Source organism: Palaemon carinicauda, chromosome 38 (genome assembly GCF_036898095.1).
Source record: "Palaemon carinicauda isolate YSFRI2023 chromosome 38, ASM3689809v2, whole genome shotgun sequence".
NCBI lineage: Eukaryota > Metazoa > Arthropoda > Malacostraca > Decapoda > Palaemonidae > Palaemon > Palaemon carinicauda.
Genome location: NC_090762.1, coordinates 28282330 through 28308554, shown reverse-complemented (window position 1 = coordinate 28308554; position 26225 = coordinate 28282330). Strand labels below are relative to the sequence as shown.

Below are 26225 nucleotides of genomic sequence, written 5' to 3'. Positions count from 1 at the left end.
TCAATAAATACTTTATGTAATTCCTTTTGGCCTTCTCTTTAGTTTTCCATCAACTGCCGTAGTGCATACAGTTTATCCAAACTGCTCTTCACCAATTTTGGTGTCTTCCCTTATCCTACGCTCTATAATCCTTTCCCCAAGCTTTATAGTATGTGGAAGGAGTTTGATTGCCTAATAATTTTTATAATTATTACAATTTTTTACATCACTTTTCTTTGAATATGCGTTTGTTCCGTAACTGAAATACAAACCACGCTATTTAATATTGGTACTTTCCACGTAGCTGAAATGACGAGCCATTAGAATTTTAACGAGGGTTTACTACCCCACCGCTAGTTAGCGGGGGAGTAGGGAGAAGTCACCCTCGCCTTTCTGACAGCCATTACTAATCTTTTGTTTGCTTATTCTTTGACAGAGCATTTGTGAAGTTGGCCTCTGCGATGCGTAAGTGTCCTGGTTTACCTGACCACCCTTGTGGAACTTATATGTCGGCGGTCGAAACAGACCAACACACCTTGTGTCCTTACTGTAGGGGCCAACGGGGTGATAAGAGTAATGTATGTAGTGAGTGTAAGGAGTGGTCTACCTCCCAGTGGGAAAGGTTTTCCTGGCGCCGGAAGAAGTCCAAGCGGGATATTTCTCCTTCGAAGATTTCTTTGAAAGTAGAAAATCCCAAGGGCTCTTCTTCCGTACCCCAAACCTCCTCCGAAGCTCCCACTCGATCAGTTCCTTCCGAGAAACTGTCGAGTGGTAGCGTAGGCCGCAGTTCTGTTGAGTTGACCGATCTTGGGGTTTGGGAGAGGGAGGTGCCTCCCATAGCGAGGCAGCTCCTCTTCCTCCCCCGGGGGGGGATTTATTTTCTAATGTCAATGTAACTAATCATGATTTGTTGCAGCTTTGGGCTTCCTTGGGGCTTGAGGGTTCGCCCTCCAAGGAAGCCTTGTTTGACATGATCAAATTGGGAGCAGCTGTCAAATAATCGCCGACTTTAGCAGAGGTTGATCCTTTGTCTCGTTGACCTTATTGTGGCAGAGGCTTCTGATGAGTTGTATCAAACCACTGCTCCTGATGTTGCTGATGTAGCTGAAGGCTTAGTTACCCCTCTGAACATCCTTCGAGGGAGGAACTAAGTCCAACGGTCTCTCCTGCCGATGATTCTCCCCCTCGGGGGAGTTCACTAACAGGGACTCCTCTTCGGAGGACTGCTGGTCAGCCTGCTGACCCCATGGTCCCCAGAGGGCATATAAGGCGTAATGCCCGCTTTCTTCTTCGCCGTAAAGGAGTTCCTTCACCTCACAAGGGTGTTAGGAGGAGCCTCTTCGGCTCGTCATCCCCGCAGTCCGCCGCTGAGGAACCTCTCCGTCGTTCACCGACCCTGCCAGCTACATCCCTGGACCTCTCCGCAGATCGTTCGCGATCTCCTTCGGTGGAAGGTCGTCCTTGCAAAGGACACGCCGACCTTCCACCCGCCAGCCTTGGTGACCTGCCGTCGCCGTTCCTGGCCGCTGATGCGCTGTGGGCACCTACGCACCCTGTTTTTAAACGGGCATTGGTCCCTTTGGGGCACAAGGGATTTTCTCCCAATGTGACTAAGTCCCTTACGCGCCATTGTTCATCTGCGCGCAAGCGCTCTCCAGCTGCTGATTCTGTTATAGCGCGCCAGTGCTCACCTGCTCCCCAGCACGCTCTCATCCTGATGCGCGCCATTCACGCCCACAATCTCCTAAGCACCAGCACAAGCACCAGCACTGCGCACCATCGATCGCCCACGCGCGCCTTCGCCATCGCCTACGTGCGCAATTCAGGTAAAATGCCAGCGCGATCCCACGTGCAAGGCTGCAGGACGACGCGTGGCCAGGTCATCGTCATCGCATCAGGAGTCAGAGCATGCGTTCTGGCAGGTTCTGACCCTTATGAGGAATCTCAATGGGTTCGCGGACCTGAAGAATTCCTCCTTGTGAGGGCAAGGACACTGTCTTGGACCGAGTCTTTGGTACTCAAAAACCTTCTAGGGCCAGTGCGGCTTTGCCTTGGTCACAGGGGGTTAAGAGTGCCAGGGATAAGGTCGAGGGCCAGCTCTCCGAGCTTGCCTCCTCCAGCCGGTCCAGCGCCGGTAACAAACTCCTCCCGCCTCCTCGTGTCCATCAGAGGAGGTACTTGATATCATGGAGGAGACTTGTTTAGCTCTTCCTTTACACCACTCTTTGGAAGAGCTTACCAGGGGAGTCCCTCCAGACAGACTTTCCACCCGGCAAGTGTCTTTCTCAACTACGGAGATCCTCAGCCAGGAGAAGGTGGCGAAGTGTGCCATGCAGGCAACTTCGTGGCTGGACATCTGGCTAGGGTCTCTGGGCATCCTGTTACGATCTGAGGACTTCTCCAAGGAGAGTACCAGGAGGGCCATGGAGACCTTTCTACTTTCAGGCACTCGTACCATCAAGTTTCTAGCCCACCAGATCTCGAACTTGTGGGCTAATACCATCTTGAAGCGTCGAGATGCGGTGTCTGAGAGATTCCACCAGAAAGTCTCCAGCACCGAGATCAGCAGGCTCAGACATTCTTCCATCTTGGAGAGGAATCTGTTTGAGCCTAAGGACGTGGAGCAGGCAGCTGAGAGATGGAGGAAGTCCAACCAGGACTCTCTCCTACATATGGCTTTAACATCAAAGCCCTATAAACCTCCAGCAACCCAGCCCTACCAAGACCACGAAACCGGCAGCGGCAGCGAAGACAACGGTGTCAAAGCCCTTTCCTGCCAAGGACAAGAAAGGCAAAAAGTCCTCCAGGGGAGGGAAAAATCCTAGAGGGAGTGGCCGAGGCTGCAAACGCTAGGATTGGCAGTCCCCCTGTATGTCCACCAATGGGGGGATGCATACAAAGTTGCGCAAGCAGGTGGCAGCAACTCAGGGTCGATTCCTGGACGATTTCCTTAATCAGTCAAGGATATCGCGTCCCGTTCATAACATCTCTACCTCCCCTGACAGCGAATCCAGTGTCGTTGAGCTCCCTTGCTATGGGTTCGGCAAGGAGGGCAAGCCCTTCGGGTAGAAGTCGAGGCCATGTTGAAGAAGGGCGCTCTCCAAGAGGTCGTCGACGGGTCCCCAGGCTTCTTCAGTCGACTCTTTCTTGTAAAGAAGGCGTCTGGAAGCTGGAGACCAGTCATCGACCTCTCAGCTCTGAACAGGTTTGTCAACCAAACCCCGTTCAGCATGGAGACTGTAAATACGATCAGACTTGCAGTGAGACCGCAAGACTTCGTGTACACTGGATCTGAAGGACGCGTACTTCCAGATCCTAGTTCATCTGTCTTCAAGGAAGTACTTAAGATTCAGCCTTGACAACAAGATCTACCAGTTCAAGGTGCTGTGTTTTGGTCTCTCCACAGCACCACAGGTTTTCACCAGAGTGTTCACCCTGATATAGTCGTGGGCACACAGGATCGGCATCCGTCCCCTCCGTTATCTGGAAGACTGGCTGATCCTAGCAGACTCGGAGTCAGCCCTTCTTCGACACCGAGACAAACTTCTGGGACTTTGCCAGGATCTGGGGATCATGGTAAATCTCGGAAAGTCTTCTCTGCTTCTTACTCAAAGACTGGTATATCTAGGCATGATCATAGACACCAATCTCCACAAAGCCTTCCCATCAGACGACAGGATAGCAAGGCTGAGGAGGGTCGCGAGTCCTTTCCTCAGAAGAGAAGAACTCCCAGCCCAATCGTGGTTATGTCTCCTCGGTCACCTCTCATCCCTGGCCCGTCTAGTTCCCAAAGGTCGCCTCAGAATGAGATCTCTGCAGTGGTGACTCAAGTCCCGGTGGAATCAAGGACACGATTCCCCGGACGTCATGATCCCTATGGGTCCTGCGGAACAGACGGATCTTCAGTGGTGGGTGACAGACTAGAATTTACGAAGGGGAGTGGATATTCTCATCCTCCCCCCCCCAGATTTGATGCTGTTTTCGAACGGCTCAAAGAAACTAGTGGTGGGGTAGTAAACTCGTTAAAATTCTAATGGCTCGTTATTTCAGCTACGGCGAAAGTAATTACCCATAATAAATAGCTAAAGTTTGTATAATTAGGAAAAATACAAATTACCTACGAAATTTGTCATTTTAAAAAGCTATTCCTCCACATTCTGGGCATCTTTTCCCGGTGTATCTTTTTCAACAGATTCCACAGCATATCCACTCCAAATTCCCCCAGGCATTTCCAGACTTCCACTGGGATCTCATCAGGTCCCATAGCTTTTCCATTTTTCTTCTTGCTAAGGGCAACCTTAATTTCTTCTATATCTATATCTTTTACCATTCTTAAATTTGGATTTCCAACTGCAATTATAGATCTTGGATTTTCTTCATTTAGCAATCTTTCAAAATACTGCTTCTACCTTCCCTTCATATTACTTGAGCTACACAGTGCTTGTTGTTTTTTCTATGCCACCGCCACTTTTGCTTCTTTCTTTGCTAATCTACTTCTCTCCTTATCTTCTTCAGTGCCTGTTTCATCATACCTTTTCTTTGCATTTCTCTTCATCTTGATTTTCTCTTGTACATAATTATTCCACCACCAAGTTTCTTTGTCTCTAGACCCTTTTCCTGTTGACATTCCTAAAACTTCTTTCCCAACTCATCAGAATACTGCTCTTCTGTTCCCACCACTCACCCACTTCCTTATAATCCCAGGTGCCAAGCTCGACTAAAATCCTTTATGAATTCTTGTTCTTTCAGCTTTAAGCTTTCACCATTTTATCTTTGGAATCATTTCTTGTCTACCTCTTATTGTCCTTTTTCTATCCCAGTCTACTGTCAAGAGTCTATGCAGGGAGCACAGCTTCTCCCGGTAATATTTAACAGTTTCTTATCTTTTTTAAATGCACCCTTTTGCCTAATACAAAATCATTTTGGGATTCTTGCCCACCACTTTTATACGTTGTGAGATACTTTGGTTGTTTTTTGAAGAAAGTGTTGATTACTGCTATATCAGAGTCTATAGCAAGTCCATATCCCTTTCACCATCTTGATTCCAATCTCCCAAACCCCATCCTCCATGTGTTCTTTCCAGGCCCTGGCTATTTCTCCCTACATGACCATTTAGGTGTCCTATGCATAACTATATTCCTTGCAAGACTTCATTTATGCCATGTTGAGAACAAGATAGTGTCACCTATTTGTTTTAAATCTAATTTATGCTTAATATAATAATGTATACTGAGTAATTTCTTTTATTCATAAAATGTATTTATAAAGACATAAAAATAAGAGAAAGGATTGCATAATATAGGATCTGTGCTTTGCTTTTAAGCATGTGAGATTGTAATACTGTATGTAACATGAGTTTGTCCCTTTATGGATACAAAACTTCATTCTTTAATATGAGTATGATTTCAGCACTTCTGGAAACTCAGCTGTTGATAATTTATAATAAGGCACTGGTAGTTACTGGCAGCGAGTAGGGGGATACCCTGCTTCCCAGGCAGCTCACAAGAAACCACTTCTGATTTCAGCTGCTGAGTAGTACAGACCTACTCTTGGTAAACAAACTTAGCTTATTAATTCTTTTTCTTCCTTTTAAAATTGTCTCTCTCTTCATGGAGAAATCACAGATGACGATGCAGGACTTTCATCATGAGCAAGCTGAATATGGATGCCCATTCCATATGTACTGCTTGCAGGGGCCATGACTGTATGCAGTCTTCCCCCTTGAAAAGAGTGTAGTGGGTGGATGCCTTCCCAGAGGCAGACCTTCGTAAGTAAGAAGAAAAAGAAAATCAACCAAGATTCTTCCTCTTCAGGTTCCACCACTAAGGCTAAGAAATCAAGTGGTTATTTTTTCTCCCCTCTTGGAACTTTGGCTTCTGATCCTTCTCAGTCACTCTTCCCATGGGGCTTACTGAGGAGGAAGACCACGATAATCTTACCCTGAGACAAGCTTGGAGTAAGAGAACGATATCCACTTCTAAAGGAGCCGACATTTTCTGCTCTTGGCAAACCTGATAAAACTTTCAAGCGATATTGCGAGTGACGACTCCAATGACATTATGGCTCTCTTTAGGACTAGAGGGAATACCTTCCAAAGAGTCTCTTGGAAACAGTAACTTCATCCATGGCAAAGTGTCCATTGCTGGCACATGCGGAAAAAGATCTTAGCTCTTCCAACTTGGAATTGACTTCCCCAGCTCTCTTCGCCTTCAGAGGCTTATGCCCGCTGTCTTCATGTTCTCGCTCCCCACAGGAGAAATGGCATCATCTCAGATTGGGCAAGATTAATATATTTTATTTACATAATACTTTACCCCTTCACTATGATGACATTTGCTGAACATCAAAACGTGCTAGATAAAATAAACTGTGATGTACCAGATACGACATAACAATATGAACCATATGGAAGTTGAAATTTTTCATTTATCCTACTACAGTGTATAGTCGGTGTCAAAACTGATGCTACAAATTTCAGGGGATTTCTTTTGAAATTCACTTACGCGTATCTCAAAAACTTATTTTTTTTCCTATATTGAAGGCTCTATCAAGCAAAATAAAGCTAACATATGATGTTCAAATATCAAATTTATGATGTAGGAATGATGAGAAAAAGTTACAGTAATGATTATTTCAAAGTTTAGTAATTACTTCAAACAATGGGGCAAAAAACATTGGAAATTTACATTCAACACAGGATTAACAACATTATCTATATATATTTTGAGCAATGTGGAAACAAATGTTTTAATATCATATTGTGTTACTAATTATATTGGCAGAGATGCTTAAAACCATGAATACACCTACATTCAAAAGAGAAGTTCGGTGTGGTTGGTAGTTCTGATTTTTGCTTCTGAGACCCAACAGTTCTGACTACATCAGCTTTAGCTTTGACCCACGGCACAAACTGAACATTATCTACCCAATCTATGAATCACCAACAGTGTCCTACGGGTGTGTGTGTTGCGCTAACACCTCCATCGCAAGCCAGTGCTTATTAGGGGAGGGGCTTGACCTCATTCCCCCCAGCAACAGCCATAGTTTGAACCACCGGACAAACACAGTAATTCCCGACACTTTGGAACAGTTTTTATGCAACCTCTTAGAAACTGTTGTGGGGTTGCCAGTTAGTACATTTTATTCCAATTATTGTCATCCTCTTCATCTGATAAGTGAGACAGAATTTCCTCAACGAATGGTTAGTGTTAATTCAATAATTGTTTATTGTGAGAAAAGAAAAGAACTTCCCTGAGAAATGCTTGCGGCTTTACATCTTAACGACAGTTCAACATTGAATGGCAGCAGGAAGGAGGACAGACAGGACAGCATAAGCACTGGTCTAACGTAATTTTTTGAATAAGGAAATGCAGGGACTCCTCGTACGACGACTAGATGGGTACTGAAAAAGCCGCTGTTAATCAAATTATTCTTTCTTGTTTTGATTAGTAGCCTTAATTTTCAGTCACGGTATAATACAAAAATACAGTACCTGTACAGCTTTTTGTTAAAAAGTAAAGAGTATCTTGAAGCTTTTTTTATATAGATTGATAGTAGAGGGTATATTAAAGCTTTGTTTTTTATTTTACCTGTGGGTTATCAAGGTTTTCACTCATAGACTAGGTTCGTTTATCAGCAATGAATAGTCTGACTTTCGGTAACGAGTCTGCAATATTTTAAACAGTAATGTTTTTCTTTACAAAGATGTATTTTTGTGCAGTACACAGTATATGAAAGCCTCTCTCATCATACCATATCTCTTTATTTTCATACCTACCTCTCTCTATTCATACATCTCTCTCCTCTGTAACAAATAAAATCTTAGTTTACGAATGAAATTAACATGACGATATTGTTAGGTGTGATGAGCAAATTCCTTGCTTCAGGTGGTACAAGAAACTTAAACAAAAACAGCAGTTAAAAGATTACATCAGCTGATTTATCTGTCTTTCCCCTCTCTCTCAAATGTAGATTACAACAATATTCACGCCTAGCACAAATGAGTCCAAAGGTAGTGGATACAAACTGGAATTGAAAAGATACACCACTCAATGTGACAATTTCTTTACATACAAAATAGTAAATACTTGGAATAGACTTCCGGCGGATGTAGTAAACAGTGGAATAGGTGTAGGAGATGAGGATTCAGATAATAAACTTCCTTTGCATTTTATCAATGGAAATCATAAGTATTGATATAACGCTATAAAACTAGAAAGGTAATTTACAAAATCATTAGGCCAATGCTTATGCTTTCTGTCCTTACTGCCATTCAGGGTTGAACTCATTAACACACGTAGAGGCCCAGATGATTTTGTGGGGAATTTTGTTCTTTTTTTCTTCAAAGAGTTAATGAATCGACATTAATCATTCGCTAGGGGAAATACCTTCTTTGATTCTACAGTCAATCGCTGATAGTTATCAGATAAAAAGGATAACAATAATTAGAATAAAATATAGTAACTGGCAACCCCACAAGTAAGTACATTAAATTTTGTAATTTGTAGCATCAGTTTTGGTTCTTATTGTACAACATATATTGAGATTATTAATGTAAGGTAGAATCTAAATTAATGGAAGGTAACCTATGCATAAAATGTTGAAGTATATGTGTTTAATTACCTCATTTCTTTCAGATTTCAGTGAGGACGATACTCCTGTTAAAGGGGCGGAAAAGGGACTCCCATTAGGGCCTAACGCCAATATTATTTTGAAAACACCAAAAGGAAATCGTGGATTAAAATACGGCAAAACAGAATGTCGCTGTGGTGCAGCAAATTGTCGAAAGTATTTCTTTTAATTGTGGTAGTAGTAGAGAGAATTTCATTTATTTGTTTAATTTTGTTTGTATATTCTAAAAGAAATGTTCTTAGGGTGGGAGATAACATTCAATTTGAAATAAGTTTTATTTATATAGAGTATTATGTTGTATATTCTAAAAGAATTTTTTTTCTCTTATTAAGGGGGGCCGTTAGATAACACTCAATTTGAAATAAGTATTGTTTATTTATACAGAGTATTATGTTGTATATTCTAAAAGAAATTTTCTGTTTTATTTAGGGGGGTTAGACAACACTTAATTTGAAATAAGTATTGTTTATTTATACAGAGTATTATGGATGAAGAAGTTCCCTTAATGGTGATTTCTTTTGATTTTAATAAATAATTGAATACAACAGTATGTTAGTATTCGAAGAGGTGGTACAAAAATGAATTTTGCAATTGCTTAGTGGGGACACCTATAAGTATTAGCTTTGCCAATTTAACTATTGAGTGAATAGATTTATTTCCCTCAGAACTGGCCGATTAAGAAGCCAAAAATATACTTCTATTTTATGTCTTAGAATTATTATTTAAACTCCTTTTATAAAAACAATAAAGCCTGGTACAAATTCTTAGCCTGTTTCAGATACCTATTGGGAGAAATTTGTATTTTTACCTTTTTTTTTCTATTACAGAAATATACTTGGTACTTTTATAGACTGAAGGTATGTCAAGTTGCTACTCTTGTTGTTCTTGTACTTGGTTGTACACTATCATTTTTTGCCTACTCCAATATTCCTGAACCAATCATCATGAAACTTGGTAGGTACATTATATGGGTCAGTATCTATTGATCCTCAGCATTTTTTCCTAGATTCTGTCTTAGTAATTAATTAAAAGTGAAAAAAAAAAATTTAAACAACTGGTAATAATCGTTGGGTCACTGTGAAATTTGGTATGTAGACTAGCTAGGAGAGATTTTTGTTGATCACTGGACAGAAAATTGTCACACCATTAATTATTAATTATTTTCAAGGCACTAATTTCAAACGCCTACTCCCTTAATACTCTGGCAGTCTGTCTGAAACTTTGTATGTGTATAATAGAAAGATACCTGCATCAGCACTGAGCCTGATTTTTTTTTTATTAGAAATTAATTAAAAATCAATCAGCACTCGAAGTTCACAGAAAAGCCCAGTGTTCACAATTAAAACAAGATTACAATGATGCACTTGATTGAATAAATCTCATCTTTATTGATAAGACTATCTAACTATCATGGCACTTTCTTCAACTTTGGGAGGTGTCCAATATCCAAAAAGAAACATGGTTTTTTTTTTTTTTTTTTCTTCATCGTTTCTCCTTGCCATACAAGGTACTCGGCCAAGTTTGATTGTTACTGCTTGGCTACCAAACCCCACCTTCCCCTAATCTACCACAAATTAAGCTACATATGCCGACTCCCCTACTGCCACTACTTTGGTCCCACTCACTTACTTCATTCCCATCTTGACATATGTTTTACTGCCTGTGTAATAACTCTCCACTGCTTGCAACAACCTTCCATGAATTCCATATTACCTCATCACATCATTTCCATATCATCTCTATCATAAGCTTTCTCCAGATCCATGTGCAACATACATACATACATACATACATATACCAAGGCACTTCCCCCAATTTTGGGGGGTAGCCGACATCAACAAATGGAGCAAAAACAAAAAAGGGGACCTCTACTCTCTACATTCCTCCCAGCCTAACAAGGGACTCAACCGAGTTCAGCTGGTACTGCAAGGGTGGCACAGCCCACCCTCCCACATTACCCACCACAGATGAAGCTCCATAATGCTGAATCCCCTACTGCTGCTACCTCCGCGGTCATCTAAGGCATCGGAGGAAGCAGCAGAGCCTACCGGAACTGCGTCACAATCGCTCGCCATTCATTCCTATTACTAGCATGCTCTCTTGCCTCTCTCACATCTATCCTCCTATCACCCAGAGCTTTCTTCACTCCATCCATCCACCCAAACCTTGGCCTTCCTCTTGTACTTCTCCCATCAACTCTTGCATTCATCACCTTCTTTAGCAGACAGCCATTTTCCATTCTCTCAACAAGGCCAAACCACCTCAACACATTCATATCCACTCTAGCTGCCAACTCATTTCTTACACCCGTTCTCACTCTCACCACTTCGTTCCTAACCCCATCTACTCGAGATACACAAGCCATACTCCTTAGACTCTTCATCTCAAACACATTCAATTTCTGTCTCTCCTTCACTTTTCATTCCCCACAACTCCGATCCATACATCACAGTTGGTACAATCACTTTCTCATATAGAACTCTCTTTACATTCATGCCCAACCCTTTATTTTTTACTACTCCCTTAACTGCCCCCAACACTTTGCAACCTTCATTCACTCTCTGACGTACATCTGCTTCCACTCCACCATTTGCTGCAACAACAGACCCCAAGTACTTAAACTGATCCACCTCCTCAAGTAACTCTCCATTCAACATGACATTCAACCTTGCACCACCTTCCCTTCTCGTACATCTCATAACCTTATTCTTACCCACATTAACTCTCAACTTCCTTCTCTCACACATTTCCAAATTCTGTCACTAATCAGCCAAGCTTCTCTTTTGTGTCTGCAACCAGTATAGTATCATCTGCAAACAACAACTGATTTACCTCCCATTCATGGTCATTCTCATCTACCAGTTTTAATCCCCGTCCAAGCACTCGAGCATTCACCTCTCTCACCACTACATCAACATACAAGTTGAACAACCATGGCGACATCACACATCCCTGTCTCAGCCCCACTCTCACCGGAAACCAGTCACTCACTTCATTTCCTATCCTAACACATGCTTTGTAGAAACTTTTCACTGGTTGCAACAACCTTCCACCAACTCCATATAACCTCATCACATTTCACATTGCTTCCCTATCAACTCTATCATACGCTTTCTCCAGATCCATAAACGCAACATACACCTCCTTACCTTTTGCTAAATATTTCTCGCATATATGCCTTACTGTAAAAATCTGATTCATACAACCCCTACCTTTTCTAAAACCACCCTGTACTTCTAAGATTGCATTCTCTGTTTTATCCTTGATCCTATTAATCAGTACTCTACCATACACTTTTCCCACCATACTCAACAAATTAATACCCCTTGAATTACAACACTCATGCACATCTCCCTTACCCTTATATAGTGGTACAATTCTCTCTCCATTATTAGTCATGAAATCTACAAGGTAGACTTATCTAGTCTTTACCAGCAGGAATGCATACTGTCAGAATGAAATAATTTCATTTGTAAAAATAACACACCATGACTTGTGAAGTAATTTAATAACGGTATGTTACAGTGAAAAACTGCCGCCAAAAAAAGATGCCTTTACAATTCTTATTTTACAGATACATTCCTGCAATTGCCTTAATGAACTTTTGGATACTCATATTTCACTTTCAATACAGTATTGTTACAAAAGACCTTACATCAATCTTTTAATTTGTGCATATTACCAAGATAAGTAATGGAAGAAAATTATTTAGAAAAGAAAAAATACGTAACTGAGTATGAATAAAAATCATTGCTTAAGAAATGTCTTTCACCACTTAACATGTGGGACCAAAAAATTCAAAGTATTATAAGGACAAAATCTTTCTTTACATGGACATGAACAATGCCAACTTGGTAAATGATGTATGGCTCAAATCCTGTACATTCGCTTTGATGCTTAAAATACTTCACCGTTAGCTGCGATGGATGTTGAATGGGTAACAAGGTAGTTTGGTTAGTGAGAGGGGGATAATCACTTTTGACTTCAGGCTCAAAATGAGAAGAGTTGTGGAAAATTTTATTTTTATTTTTTCTTACATGTAAGCAACCACTTTAAACTTTAAAAAATAAATACTTCATTGGTGGAAAGAAGGTTGCAAAACCAAACTAGGTGACTTCAACCAGACTTCGTTAACAGTTGTTTCCAAACAACTGACAAGGAAGGCACTAGCTGAAAAAACCTGTTTGCACATAATAATACTGAGGAAAACTTTGCAAAACTACCATTTTATGAGTGCTTGATTATCAGTTTTCAGACACTGCATATCAATTATGCAGATCATTACATCCCATTGTAATATCACTAACTTCTAAAGTAATTTGTGTTCCCACAAAAAAATAAAAACCCTATTTTCTTTACATAGGGAGAAGAAATCAGCACCAGCTGACCTATTGTCATAAAAATTTTAAAGCAGTGTCAACAACCATCCTGTTGTTACCAACGCCCCCCCCCCCACCCCTTGCTCATACCTTTTAAACTTTGATCTTGGCCGTGGTCAAAGACAGATGTCTCTTTCCATGCATCTACCTGGATTTGGCCAAAGGTGCAGGATGTGTGTTTGCCCAGGCAAGCTTATGTGGTACTTATGTCTTGTTGACCCTCACCATCTTTGCCCTAAGTGCATAGGACACTCCTGCACAGAGGCTTTCCCTAGCCCAGTGTAGAGAATGGTATAGCAAGAGAAGGAAGAAGTCTTAAGTATTATTTTCTTTCGGGGTCAACCTCCTGTCTGACTCGGCTCAACTTGTCTTCTCCGGGGAACGGTTGAGTACGAGTGAATGTCCTTCGATGCTCTGTCAACTTGTTGATCAGGCTACTTCTTCCTCCTCCCTTAACAAGGCGGAGCGAGAAGCCCCAAAGGGTAGACCATGTATCAAGACATTGCATCTTCTGTGACCATCCTTAGGACTTTCAGGTCCAACCTTTAAGGACTGACTACAGGAGGAGTTTGTGAAGGAGAGGGTTTCCACTACTACTGGGGTTGACTTCAACACTTCCCCTTATGGGAGTAACTCCTGTGCAGTCTCATGGCCCCCAAAGCTTCATCTTCTATGATTCCTCTCCCACCTGAGGTTTTGCAGGCTGGTTCTCGTCCCCTCGGCATATTCTCCCTCCTGGGTTGGTGTGCTTGCTGAGCAAGGAAGACCACGGTTTTTCTCCCCCTTATGAGCTTTCCAGCCCTTCGGGGTTCGGCAGGCACTCCTGCAACCACAAGAGGTTGTCCTCGCCTGAGAGCTAGACTACTCGGTAGTGACTCATCACCTGTCTCCTTGAAGTCTTTGCAGATGATCTTCAAGATCATTCTGTAGCCCAGTATGCTCACGCAACTGGGGTCTCATGGGACTCCTGAGGACTTCAGGGAGCACTGCCAGGCTTATTCTGCTTATCAGAACCGACCAGGGAGGTCGGCAAACGTTGCAAAACATCTTTGAATTCCAAATAACCCTCCTATTGTGGCTCGTTCATGCACAGGTGAGCAAGGACTACCTCATTAGCTCTCGCGAGTCGCAGTTTAGCGTGCTTACTTCATTCGCTATTTGGGGCAAGAAGTGAACTGCCTAGCAGTCTACAACCTCTAGTTGCTCATGATCTAGGGGACTGTCATGTGCCTTACCAGCAGGTTCGCACTCCAATACATGGGCAAGTTATCAGCGAACAATGGCACCAGATTGTCTCGCAAGGCTCTCCTGAAGATGCTTAAAGCAGCAGCTGCCATCGTCTCTGCTCCCCAAGTATCTTTAACAGACTCAATTATGACATAAAAAGGAAAAGTTGCTGTGCCCAATGGGGATTCTTCACCTCCCTCTGACCCGAACTCGAGTTGTGCCACAAGCCCTTATCTCAGCCCCACTCTTGCCTGGTGTCCAACAACTTTTCCAGCTGCAGTCTCCCAGGTTCCACTTTTGGTATAAGAGTCACATGCCTCTAGGTGGCATCATCACCAAGAGGTGTCGGGGTCAAAATGAAAACATTTGGCATTGCTTCTGACTGGGAAAGGTTAGGAGTGGTTCTCATTAAATCTACTCCGAAGCGACGTCAACATAAACAGTGACACCTTCCATCCCAGAAGCCATAGGGGGTTGAACCCAGGGAGATATCTTTTTGACTTGCAGACTTGCCTATCGGGATCATGCACTCCATCTTGGAGGCACCTCCCATCCCAGTGTCGGCCCCAGAGAACACGACCTCGGTGGCTGGGGCAATAGAGGCCTCCTCTACCATTACAGGATTGCATCTTTTATATACATGCTCCACTAGCGGAAGACCTATTACTTCAAGGGCAGGTCTCTGCAACTACATCTGAGCCCGTATGCAAGGTCACTATTGTCCCTCATAACTCTCGTTCCCCGATGGCCAACCCAGACGACATACTTGACTCCAATTCAGACCACTCGATTGGCGATTACCTTCAGCTATTAGGCCTAGGGTTCCCAACAGAGGAAGGCAGGTCAGAATCTACATTTATGCAGGTTTTCACCCGCATTCGTATGGTTAATGGACTCGGGGGAGGCCCCGTACTACCCTCTTAAAGGGAGAGACGTGGCTATAAACATTCTGTGCTGTGCTCCAGGTGCCACTTGACAACGATAGGGCCAGAACGTTAGGAGTAGGAGAGCTCAGAGAGCTGTTGGGCAATCTTAGCTGCACTGGTTTTAAGAGGGCGTCAGAGTGCCAAAGACTGTCTTTGCCCTCCTGTGGGGCTATTTCCGGGTCAGTAAACCCGTTGAGTACCCTATTCAGTCAGAACATGCCAAAATGCATGTTCGGACTTTCTACTCCCCCTCTGAAGTGGGACTAACAGCGAAGTCTCCTTCCACCCCACAGGACTCAGGGTGGGTCACTGGCATCCCTAGGTTGACTAGTGGTTCCTGTAGGCCTGGGTCACTGGCATCCCTAGGTTGACTAGTGGTTCCTGTAGGCCTGGAGGTCTTTGAATAGGACTTTGGGAGAGTCTTCGAGTCCATAGATTCCTTCCAAAGAAGGAGGTAGGACTCAAGCATCGAAGGCTGGATGAGTTTGTCCCTCCTGATTTCCGTCGGTGGTGAACTCCGTGCGAGGAAAAACTTCTTCCAAAGGTGGAAGGGAGGAAGTTCGGACCTTGCGTGACTCCTTCGGCAGAGGTGAGGTAGAAGAGACAGGAAGGACGGGCCTTGAAGTCCTAACAAGAGTTACTTTCACCCTAGGGGATGTGATCCCATCTGAGACTCCTCTTTTCCTCTTCAGGGGAGAAGAAGCCAAGGAGGTTCCTCACGGTAGGTCTGATGGTGACGAGCGAGATGACATGGCATTCTTGAAGATTAGCACTACTGCCCTGACCATGACACCGAACCAAGGCTGATGCACTGTTGGAAAGATCCCCTGAAGGAAAAGGAATCGAAAGTTCTCTGTGAGCAGTCTCAACCGATATTTGCGGTGGTAGGTCCGCCTTTGAAGATCGAATCTTCAGGATTCTGAACCCTTCTGTGGAGCCTTCTTTCCCTTTCCTCAATGGTTGCACCTATAATGTGTTTGAGGGGAGGGAAATGGGGTGATGGTGACCTGTTACAATCTCTATTGTGACGTTCGTTGAGTTTTTGAAGCCTGTAGAACCTGCTCTGAGGTTTGGCGCAAGGTGCGCTGGTGAGCTGGCAAACATTGGTCCTTAGACCGGTGAGAATGCTCTAGAGAGCGCCGGCGATCAGGAGATCCCTGGGGCATTGAAAGACACTGATGAGCAGGCGAGTGCTGATGCACCGAAGGGCGCTGATGCGCTGGCGAGCGATGGCGCTCTGGAAAGCGTTTAAGTGCGGGAGGGTACTGACATGATGCTGGTGGACTGAGGGGCGTTGGCGCACAGCTAAATGCTTAGGAGGTGAAGCACGAGCAGGCAGATGATGAACAGGAGACAGGAACTGTGAAGGTAGGGAAGCATGAAGGTTGAATTGGAACAGGGATGTGCCTTTTGGAAGGGCGAACATCCACCGACATGAATCGCGAACAGTTCACAGACGAGTCCAGGATTGAAATCCTAGGACTAGCAGTAGCGTCGTCAGGAGAAGATCAAAGAACAGTTGAAGGTTGAGGGCCGGAAGACAACTGAAGCGGAGGCTCCTCTGCAGGAGACGGCTGCGAGGATGAGGCTAAAGAGCCGAAGAGGCTCCTTTCCACCGATGGTGAATGGCCACCGCTAAGGCGAAGTGGAGGTCGAGTTCTGCTGCTACGCCCCCTAGGTGCCGGGGATCAGAAAGCTGAGTTTGACCTTTAGACGCAGCAGTCCTACACAGAGAGTCCCTATGAGTGAACTGCCCTAAGGAAGAGAAACACTTGCAGGAGACAGAAGAAAGATAAAGTTCCCCCTCGAAGAATGAGCAGGAACCGGGCTAATAGAGTCGGCGGAAGTAGCTGAAGAGTCTGAAGTTGCAGCGGCCACAGAAGACGCCTCAGACACTACAACATCGACGCACGACAACGGATCTAACTCCAAAGTCGACAACGGCTGCGAGCTAGCACCATGAGTGATGAAGCGCAGCAAGAAATCCTTGGAGGGCATACCCGAAAGCCCCAAGGACGACCACATCTGTAAAAAAGGAGACAGACGAGGTGGGGCCAGTTCGCTAGGGGAAGCAACACCATCTCGAGGACAGGGGTTGGCTGTAAAATCACAAATTTCAAGTAATTTGTTTTTTTCCTAACAGTACTTACCTCGAACTACTTTCTTAGGAGTATCTGGGATCTCCTCCCATCCGACCAGAATTTTGTATAGTTTACCCTATTCCCGTTCTCTATGCGGGGTAATCTCTGGCGGAGTGATACGCGCCCAGAGATGACCCGGGGTCAGAGAGCATGCTTTCTCAGGTCTCGCTCCTCAGTAAGTTTGTTGGAAAGAGGGTCTCCTATCTCTATTAAGTCCTGTAAGTCACTTGGGGAAGGATGGGGGGCCATAACCCGAAAGTAGTTCGAGGAAAGGACTGTTAGGAAAAATACAAATTACTTAAAATTTGTGATTTTTTCCAACACGGAGTACTTACCTCGAACTACTTTCTTAGGAGACTTATACCTTAGGAGGCGAGAGTGTACTACAGGGCTCAGAGACCGGGATGATGGAAGCAAAAAAGGGAAACCTAGATAGGGGCCTAGGTTCTGCTGACCCACCGAAAGAAAACACTCAAAATAGGGAAAACTACCCAAAAAACCTAACTTAGACACACTAAGTGGCTTACTTCTGTAAAAAACGCCTTGGAGGCGTATTCCTTCAGTGACGATGTATCTCATGGTAGTTAAAGGTCTTCAGAGACCTTTTAGGGAAGGTAATTAGGTAACAGGGTGGGGGGAGGGGTAAGGAAAAGGAACCTGTGTTTCTTGGACTTACTGCCCGTGGGTTCCCTGGGGCTATACCTTTAAATCTTCTGAAGCGCTGAAATGACGGGACCGAGGGAGAATCCGTCCAAGGACCTCCTCGAGCATTCCTTCAAGTAGTGAGCCGTGAAGGTTGACTGATTGGTCAAAGTACCAGCCCTCAGGATTTGGCCGACTGTCATGTTCTTCTCAAAGGCCAGGGAGGTACTCAGACCTCTGATGTCGTGGGGTCTGGGTTTACCTGGAATAGGAATTCCTACACTACTGTAGGCTCTCCTGATCACTTGCCGTAACCAGAAGGAGAACGTGTTCTTGGATACCAGTTTCTTTACCAATCCTGAAGAAACAAACAGATTCTTGACTTCGGGCCTCAGCCTGGCCGTCCTCTCCAAGTACTTCCGTACTGCTCTGACAGGGCACAGCCTCAATTCCTTGGGGTTTTCTGAACGTGGGATTGCCGGCACCGAGAACCCTTCAAACTTGTGGTCCCAGACTGCTGGGTTCTGGGTCTTGGCCACGAAGGATGGTACAAACTTGAAGGTAGATTCACACCAGCCCTTCGAGTGTGACACCTCGTATGAAAGACCATGAAGTTTCCCTACTTGTTTTGCCGAAGCTAGTGCCAACAGGAAAACTCTTGAGGGTGAGTTCTTTGTCTAGGATGTCCTTTAGGGGTTCGAAGGGAGGCTCTGACAGCATCTTCAGGACCCTAGCCATGTCCCACTGGGGCACTCTAACCGCTTGCAGAGGGCATGATTGCTCAAAGCTCTTGATGAGCAACGAGATGTGTCTGGAAGAACCTAGGTCAATGCCCTTCAGGAGGAAGACTTGACCTAGGGCTGCCCGAACTCCTTTAATGGCTGGGATGGACATGGTTTCCTTGTCCCTGAGATAGACCAAGAAGTCGGCTATCTCCGGGACAGAGGCTCTCAACGGTTTGATATTCTTAGCGGTGCACCACTTCGTGAAGGTAGCCCATTTTGCCTGGTACACAGCGGCTGAAGACCGTCTCAGGTAACCCGACATCCTCATTGCCGTCTTCGCCGAATAGCATTCCTTCCTCAGGAGACGCTCGATAACCTCCACGTGTGTAGGCAGAGGGACCGAGGAAGTCATCCACAGGTTGCTCGCTCTCCTCACCCTGTTGAGGACTTGTCTGAGCATTCTGAAGAGAGGGAAGGCGTACACGTCGAGGTTGTCCCAGGGATGCTGGAAGGCGTCCTCGAACGCTGCTCCCGGGTCTGGCACAGGAGAACAAAACACGGGAGCTGTGTGTTTAGTCTCGTGGCGAAGAGGTCTATTACCGGCGAGAGCCCCACTTCTGGGTGGAGGGACCACTCCGACCCCACCACCTGACCCACTCTGCTGAGGCCGTCGGCTAGGACGTTCCTTTTCCCTGGAATGAACCTGGCCGAGATCTTGATCTGCTCCCTTTCAGCCCATTCCAGAAATTCCAACGTGAGGCCGCACAACTCCTTTGATTTTAGTCCTCCTTGCTTCTTTATGTATGCTACTACGGTGGCGTTGTCTCACAGATACGCCCTCTGTACTGCCATCATTTCCAGTACATTGATGTGCAGGTTTTTCTCCTCGGGTCCCCACCTTCCTCTCGCTGTACTGTCGAGAAGGTGAGCACCCCAATCCTCCTTGGAGGCGTCTGTGAAGAGGAGCATCTCCGGAGGGTCAATCGTGAAGGGCATCCCCTTGAGGGTGTTCGAAGTGTCGATCCACCACTTGAGTACCTCCTTCGTTTCCGTGGTCACCAGAACTACTTTGTGAGGGGAGTCTCTCTGGTTCCAGGCTTCTTTCAGGTTCCACTGAACTCCCCTGAGCTTGAGTCTCCCATGAGGGACTAGCTTCTCCAATGACACGAAGTGACCTACCAGTCTCTGCCAGTCCTTGGCCCTCCTGGGCTGACACGACAGAAAGGGCCGTAGGATCTGGCTCAGATTGTCTAGTCTCTCCGCGGAAAGGAATGCTCTCGCCAACCAGGAATCCAAGACCATCCCGAGGTAGGTCATCCTGGTGGACGGTATCAATTGGAATTTCTCCAGGTTGATGGTGATACCCAGGACGTTGCAGAACTGCAGGAGCTTCGCGCCTTGCCCCCTCAGTACTTCCCTTGAGTCTGAAAGCAACAACCAGTCGTCCAGGTACCGAATCAGGCGGATGCCCTGTTCGTGTGCCCAGGCTGAGACTGTCGCGAAGATCCTCGTGAAGACCTGAGGAGCTGTGGATAGACCGAAGCAGAGGGTCTTGAACTGCAACGTTTGGATACCCCATTTCACCCTTAGATACTTCCTGCTGGAGGGGTGGACAGGGATCTGGAAGTATGCGTCCTTGAGGTCTATCGACATCATGAAGTCTCCTTCCCTCAAGGCCGCTATGACCGACTTCGGAGTGTCCATCTTGAAGTCGGTTTTGCACGCGAACTTGTTGAGGGCTGAGAGGTCTATGACTGGTCTCCAGCCCCCTGTCGCTTTCTCCACCAGGAAGAGTCTGCTGTAGAACTCTGGGCCTGGGTTCTTGACTGGCTCCACTGCCCCTTTCGCTAGCATAGCAGAGACTTCTTGTAGGGCTGTCCTTCTCAGGGGTCTTTCGGTGCCAACCATTCCGCCTGTAAATCTGGTATCAGAGGTGGGGGTTCCGCCAGGAAGGGCAACCTGTATCCTTCCTTCAGGACCATCACGGTCCACGGATCCGACCCGTGGTCCCGCCATGCTTGCCAAGAATTTTTGAGGCATCCCCCCCCCCCCACCTGAGGCTTCGGCAAGGGTAGGGGCCTCCCTCCCTATCCCCTTCGGGAGGCACGGCCCGAACGCCCTCTTCTGGAGGCCGAGTAGGAGGGCCTAAATGTTGACTGTGTGGTTGCAGATCCCCTATGGGAGGGCTGAGAAGGCTGCTGCCAGGATGTAGTAGGAGCGTCTCTCCTGGGCTGGTTAGGTGAGGCACGAGGAGGAAGATGGACGTCCGTAGGAGGTCTCCTATGGCTGGATCTTCTTGCTGGAGGAGGTCTCGGATCCCCCACATCCTTTAACTTTCTCACCCTCTCCATCACTTCTACTTCCTTTAGGGGAAGACAGTCTCGCCCCACAGTGAAAGACTCCTCAGGGACCTGGCCTCTCTGTCGGGGAGCTGCCTTAACAGTTTGCTGAGTACAGTGTCCCTTTTCCTCAGTATCCAGTTGGCGGTTTGCATAATCGACTGATAGGACAGGAACTAAAGGGCCTTACCTCCTGAACTAATCAGCTCTTTCAGCAGGGCCTGATTTTCTGGAACCACTAGATCGTACGAGGATTGGAACGCTACCAGAGTGGCGGCCCACCAATCCAGCCAGGATGACACATACACCAGGTCCCTGGACAACTCCTCCATCATGGCGGTCTCTGCTGGAGAGAAACAAACCGGGGCTGTGGTCGCCCTCTCTTCTGCTGCGCCTTGTCCGAAGATGGCAACTGCTGGTTCTACTGCGCAGTCCCGCGCGGTGTCCTTCCGGGAGGTAAAACCAAAGCGCGACCGAGTCTTCAGGCCCTGGAGAAGCCTAGAGGCGCTCTGGTTCTTGGGGGCCTCCGCATGGTTGGCCACTACCTTGTTCACATGTGCCAATTCCAGCTTCACGTCTCTAGCCACCGGGAGAGCTAGTGAGGGCTTCTGTTGAACGAGGGCATCCACCATCCTGTTGAGACTCGAGAGCCAGCACTTGTCAGACGAGGACTCCGGTTCATCCAGCCTATGGTGCCGTCGGATGAGGCCTATGACTCTACGGTATGCGGAAGAGAGCCTTCTTCCCCATCCTCTCTCTTGTCCGCGGGGGGTCCTAGTTCTCGTGACGACAGACCTCCAACGTGGGGAGCCGTACCAGGAGGTGGCATCCTCATGGAGTGATCCAATTCCCTCGCTACTGGCCGTAGGACGGGCATTGCCACTGTGACGGAGGTCTCCGTCCTTGATTTTTCCCTTCTTCTGGAGGACCAGGGGTCCGCGGGCTTGCCCGTCGAGGAAAAGAACCTCTCTCGTTCTGGACGTCTCCTTGGAGATCTTGAAAGAGGGACGCGGCTGCCAGACCGAAGGGGCGACTCTCCCTGCTGGGTGGGTGGAGTCGGAACCTTCGCGGACCTATGCCTGTCCCTCGATGTCTGATGAGACGAGCTCCTCCGTCGGTACAATCTGCTCCCGTCGATGAATCCTACTGGTGATCGGGGTCTAGGGAGCCATCCCGAGGTGCCCGCCATGGCTGCCGCCCCCAGGAGTTGGCTACGTGGGATGGAAACCCGCACCCATTCTTCCTCCGGCGAAAGACTTCTCCTGAACTTCCTCCTGAGGGACCTTGAACGTCTATCCACGTAGCGGGGTCTTGAAGTCGAGCACGAACGTTATCGTCTCCTGCGAGACCTATCCCGTCGCCTTCTATGGTCTCTTGGGGCTCCTTCATCTGACGAGTAGGAGTAGGCTCAAACGAGGAAGCCGAGGACCTGTAGGGTCTCGTTGGAGGGTCCGAAAGAAGACGTGTCATTGTTGGTTCTGCATGGGGCCCGGCCGACGACGCAGGCTCCATAAAAACTGCTGGGAACGACGCTGACAGTGTTGGAGGGGAGCAGGGGAGCTCCTCGTTGGGGAACCAGGCCTCAAACTCCTCTTCCATTCTGTGGGGGTGATCTAAAGGGCGTCTTGGGAGGCGTCCACACGAGGGCGTCGAGTTGTTACCCTCGGCTGCAGACGCACCTGAAAAGCCGAGAAGAAACTGCTGCTATTTTTCCCCACATAGAATCGTCTGAAGATACAGGGCCTGCTTTGTCCAGGTCCCCGTCCCCCAAAAACACACCTGCCCCTCCCTCAGGCCCCCACTTGCCTGGACAGAAGACCCAATACCACTGTCTGGTAATACAGACTCCTGAGGAAGGGCCACCGGCCGCTTCCCCGCAACAGACTTACCTCGACCCCTACTCTAGGTAGGGGGAGAAGGCAGAGAAGCTCTATCCGACGGGACGCCAGGCAAAGAGACATTGAGTTTCCTGGGAGACCGTCGAGAGGCTTTCTTCTTTTTCGTGCCATAACGCACCCACTGCACTTCATTCCAGCACTCGCACTCCGGACACGTGGCTGTAGGGGAACACACACTGCCCCTACACGACGAACACGAGTGCAGGTCAACTTCAGGTTTTGAGAGAAAAGCACCACATGATTTGCCAGCCATAGGCCCAGGGAAACGACGGGGCTACTCCATAACGCACTAGCAATATACCGCGAGACACAGGAACACAGAAGGAAAGGAAGGGAAGCACACAAAGGGTCGCACTGGGTTAAGAGAGAGAGCATTGGTGTGTTAACGCCGACGCGACCAGAAACTTACTGGGGAGCGACATCTGAGAAAGCATGCTCTCTGACCCTGGGTCATCTCTGGGTGCGTATCACTCCGCCAGAGATTACCCCGCATAGAGAACGGGAATAGGGTAAACGACACAAAATTCTGGCCGGATGGAAGGAGATCCCTGATACTCCTAAGAAAGTAGTTCGAGGTAAGTACTCCGTGTTGGAGCAATTAAAGGTTCTACGACACTACTCGACGGTCTCTCGGTAGAGACTGAACGATCAGGAGCTTCGGAGGAAGGTCAGGAAGCGGAAGAAGAGGTCTCAGGTTTTTCCCCTTTCGAAGAAACCTTCAAAGGAGAAATATCCCACCTTGACTTCTTCTTCTGCTGTCGCCCAACTTTTCCCACTAGGAGGCAGACCACTCCCGACACTCACTCCACCTGTTAACACTATCACAACATTGACCTCTACAGGCGGAAAAAAGGTGTGGCAATTGGTATCCACGGCTGAAAGGAAGGTTCCGCAGGGCCAACCTTCGCGTCCAGGGCCAGTACACAGGATTGCAGAAGTCAACACACTAATAAAAGAGAAAGCACAAACAGGAGCATTAATGGCAGTCCAAAAATAGGCGAAGGATGAAGAACAGCAACGACAGTACGCCATTGGAGCCAAAAGCAAAGTGAGCTAAATCACCGGTGTGTGACCGGTAGCAAGCTATCCACCAACTCCCGCTAACTAGCGAGAGTAATAACCTCTAATAAATAGCGTAGGTTTGTATTCCAGTTACGGAACAAATAAAATGTTATGCAATGAACAGAGTATAAACAATTTGATACCTAACATGTGAATACATGCATTATAAAGTGCAAAGTAATCTGACAATGAAAGGAGAGGTCACATATGAAAATTTTGACTAATATTTGTCCAAATAATACATTTGTTTTACACTGTGTACTTGGTCCCACATTAAAATTCAAACAAAAGTGAGTTTTACTTCACATAGACATATGATAAATACAAAATCTAAATGATAAACAAGAACTAAATATTTAAAATGTGACTTGTTCAAGTGGAGTACAATTATTAAAAGTTAAAATGAAAAACAATAAAATATGACTTCCATATGAGCACCATTTGTGTAAACAACCTAGGAATCAAATATATGACACAAAACAATTCACAAAATCATTGCTCAAGTTATTTTACAACATTATCAAGTAATTTTCCTCAAATTAATCAATCCATTCATTTACTCGAGACTATTGTAAAGTTTTCTGTATTGCATTGCTATGTGATAAGCAATTTGAGCTTGGAAGAAATTTGATACAAAAATAGTTGTTTGATAATGTTTCTATAAAATTCATAGCCAATCTTTGCCCATCTTGTAAACTCCCTGATCACCTTCAATGTAAACTTGAAAATTTGTCTTACATAAAATTGTAAGTAAGAAAGCCTGAATATTTCATTAAAATAATCAATACAACACAGCAACAAGTCATGTTTAATCAGTAATTTAAGGCAGTGCTATATTTATATACTGTACATGGCTATAGCTAATCAGCATAAATTCAGGACATTTACAGTTTGCATCACAAAACCATTAGGTGAAGCTATGATGGTAAATTACACACCACAAAGTATGACACAATGATCTTCAAAGAAACAAAAGCTTATAAAGTATACATGATCCTATTATCAGATACATTACTGTATAAGGGAAACCTCTAAATGAAAGTTTGCAATTTAATACTATTGGAAACTTCCAATTGTAAGGGGAAAGGAGCAGAGTAAGCCTATTATTTCCTCGAGTACTAAATATTGATGTCTACAAGAGTACTGTATTAGGGTTAAAGATTACAAAAAGTAATAAAATTTGACTGAGACATTTCTTCCTTAAAAGGAAGTATAGTATAAGGGTATTGTATAAAATTCTTTTACAAAGTCTATTTACATATAATTTACCAATGAGCGATACAGTACTAAAAATCTAAACAGCCGAGAAGTTTGAAGTTCCATTCAAACTGAAATCTAAAGTTCTTAATCCTATTAAGAAAAATGTTATGACCTTCATAGAGCATTGTGAAATCATGAATATATATTTGACTAGAAGCATATGACATCAAGACCTAAATTAGGAATGTTGTTTCATGACAGCAAAACTGGTCTACTAAAGATGATAAATAAAAGAAGAAAAAAAATTTATTTTTCTAAATATACGAAATTGAGTTCTTAGCTATAGGAGAAGGATAACAGAGAAGGCTGAAACACAGCAATTAAAACTTTTAACAAGGTGTAAACACCCGGCAGGTAATTACCCTGTTGCCAGTGGGGAGGGAACTCTTCCCCTCTTCTAGCCCTCTGTAACCTCAATTGGATTTCAGGAGGGACATATGTCTGGGGTTGGTGATGGCGGTCAAGTTTGAGTAAAGAACACAGGTTTGATAGTTAGAAAAAATATATTGTTTTCAAAATTTGTCATTTATTTCTACAAAAATACAAACCATCATTCCTTACTATATGGGACTCATCCTTAGGAGGGAGGAAGTCCTCATCTCTACCAGGAGATGAAACAGGTCTGCATATCACTCTTGAAGCAGTCACAATGGAGCTAACATTGTCACCTCTATATCCAGGTTTTCCCTTATTCTGTTGAGTACTTTTTTTAACAGGCAGAAAAGCATAAGCGTCGAGGTTGTCCCATGGGTGCTAGAACGCACCCATAAATGCTGATGCAGGATCTGCTACTGGTGAGCAGGAGCCAAGAAGCTTTCCGTTCAGGGATCACGAACAAGTCTATGGTCAGGGAACCCCACAAAGCTATCGCTAACTGAGGACTTAAAGATCATTCTCCACCTGTCATCCAAGTCCTCCTGCTCAACTGATCCACTATGATGTTTCTTCTGCCTGGAATGAAGCGGGCTGAAAGAAAGATCGAGTTGGCTTCCGCCCACTCCAGGATCTTGACAGAT

The 26225-nt window shown here is 45.6% G+C and overlaps 1 protein-coding gene across 1 annotated transcript in view; it reads left to right on the top strand.

Annotated features, from left to right (window-relative positions):
• Positions 1-9374, top strand: part of LOC137630513 (histone-lysine N-methyltransferase SUV39H2-like) — a 103504-nt gene extending 94130 nt beyond the window's left edge. Inside the window, exon 12 of the mRNA XM_068362021.1 lies at positions 8616-9374. Coding sequence (XP_068218122.1) covers positions 8616-8779 — 164 coding nt within the window. The 3' untranslated portion in view covers positions 8780-9374. The remainder of the gene's footprint in view (positions 1-8615) is intronic.
• Positions 9375-26225: the final 16851 nt, after the last annotated feature.